At 46.6% G+C, this 1,234-nt stretch overlaps 1 protein-coding gene across 1 annotated transcript in view; it reads left to right on the top strand.

The window, feature by feature from the left end:
• Prdm10 (PR domain containing 10) overlaps window positions 1–1,234 on the top strand; it is a 126,816-nt gene that overhangs the window by 69,369 nt on the left and 56,213 nt on the right. Inside the window, exon 6 of the mRNA XM_013009437.1 lies at window positions 951–1,152. Within this exon, the coding sequence (XP_012864891.1) occupies window positions 951–1,152 (202 nt within the window). The remainder of the gene's footprint in view (window positions 1–950; window positions 1,153–1,234) is intronic.

Here is a 1,234-nt window from a genome sequence, read left to right as displayed (position 1 = left end):
AAAAAAAAAAACGTAAAGTTGGAAGGATGGAAGTATGGCTAAGCAATAGAGCACTTACTAGCATGTGTGAGTCTGCATTCTGCATGTATGCGCACGCACAAACGCATGCAAAGAAAACACAGTCAAAGTGATTAAGGAGAGGACACACCCTTGTGTGGTGGCCTGCCTGAAAGGGCAGGAAATACCCCCACCACAGATTTAGCTCAGATGTGAAGACTAAGATGCTACTCATACCCCAGGAGACAATGCAAAAAGCACCATCTATGTTGCTGTATACTACTTGGGAAATTCCTGGGGAGGCAGGGAAGGCTTGAGGAGCAAGAAGGGGATCGTGGGCTACCCTGAGATTAAGGTGTAGAGACAGATCTTAGAGATACAGGGTCTTAGTCTGATGCAGGTGGCTTACACTTGTAATTCTGGCTACTCAGGAGACTGAGATCTAAGGATTGCAGTTTGAAGCTAGCCTGGGCGGGAAACTTAGGGAGATTTTTATCTCCAGTTATCCAGCAGAAAGCTGAAAGTGGAGCTGGGGATCAAGAGATAGAGTGCTAGCCTTGATCAAAAAACAGGTAAAGGAGTACACCCAGGCCCTAGCCTCAGTACCAATACCAAAAAAGAAAAACAAAGATATAGAATCTTGTTGGATTTAAACTGCCTTTTGGTATCAAAGGACAGAGAAATAGGATTTCTTTTCAGCCCTGCCAACATACGGGCCAGAAGGGGAGGAGGGAGGACTGAGCTTAAAAGCTAAGTGCTTCAGATACTTCCTTGAAGCTACATATGGAAGCCATTTTTGCAGGGCCTTTACAGGAGCTAGCAGGAAGAATCTATTTCACCATGACTGTTTTTGTTCTGTGTGCACTTGAGTCCCAGATGACTAGGAGAGGTGTCAATTCACTTTGTCCTTTAAACTTATGTGCTGGTCTTATTACCTGCCTGCGCATTGCCAGGTGCTGCCTTCCATTGAGAGCGTGGATGGTTCCGATCCTTTGGTAACGCTGCAGAACCCCATTGCTAGACTGGAGGCAAAAGATGAAGAGGATGAGGATGAAGATGAGGACACTGATGATGAAGAGGAAGAAGATGGTGAAGACACAGATCTGGATGACTGGGAACCAGACCCACCCCGGCCCTTTGACCCCCATGACTTGTGTAAGCCCCTTCCTTCCTTCCTTCCTTCCTTCCTTCCTTCCTTCCTTCCTTCCTTCCTTCCTTCCTTCCTTCCTTCCTTCCT

Source organism: Dipodomys ordii, unplaced genomic scaffold (genome assembly GCF_000151885.1).
Source record: "Dipodomys ordii isolate 6190 unplaced genomic scaffold, Dord_2.0 Scaffold10, whole genome shotgun sequence".
NCBI lineage: Eukaryota > Metazoa > Chordata > Mammalia > Rodentia > Heteromyidae > Dipodomys > Dipodomys ordii.
Note: the sequence above shows the minus strand (reverse complement) of the source record. Positions and strands in the feature narration are given on the sequence as shown.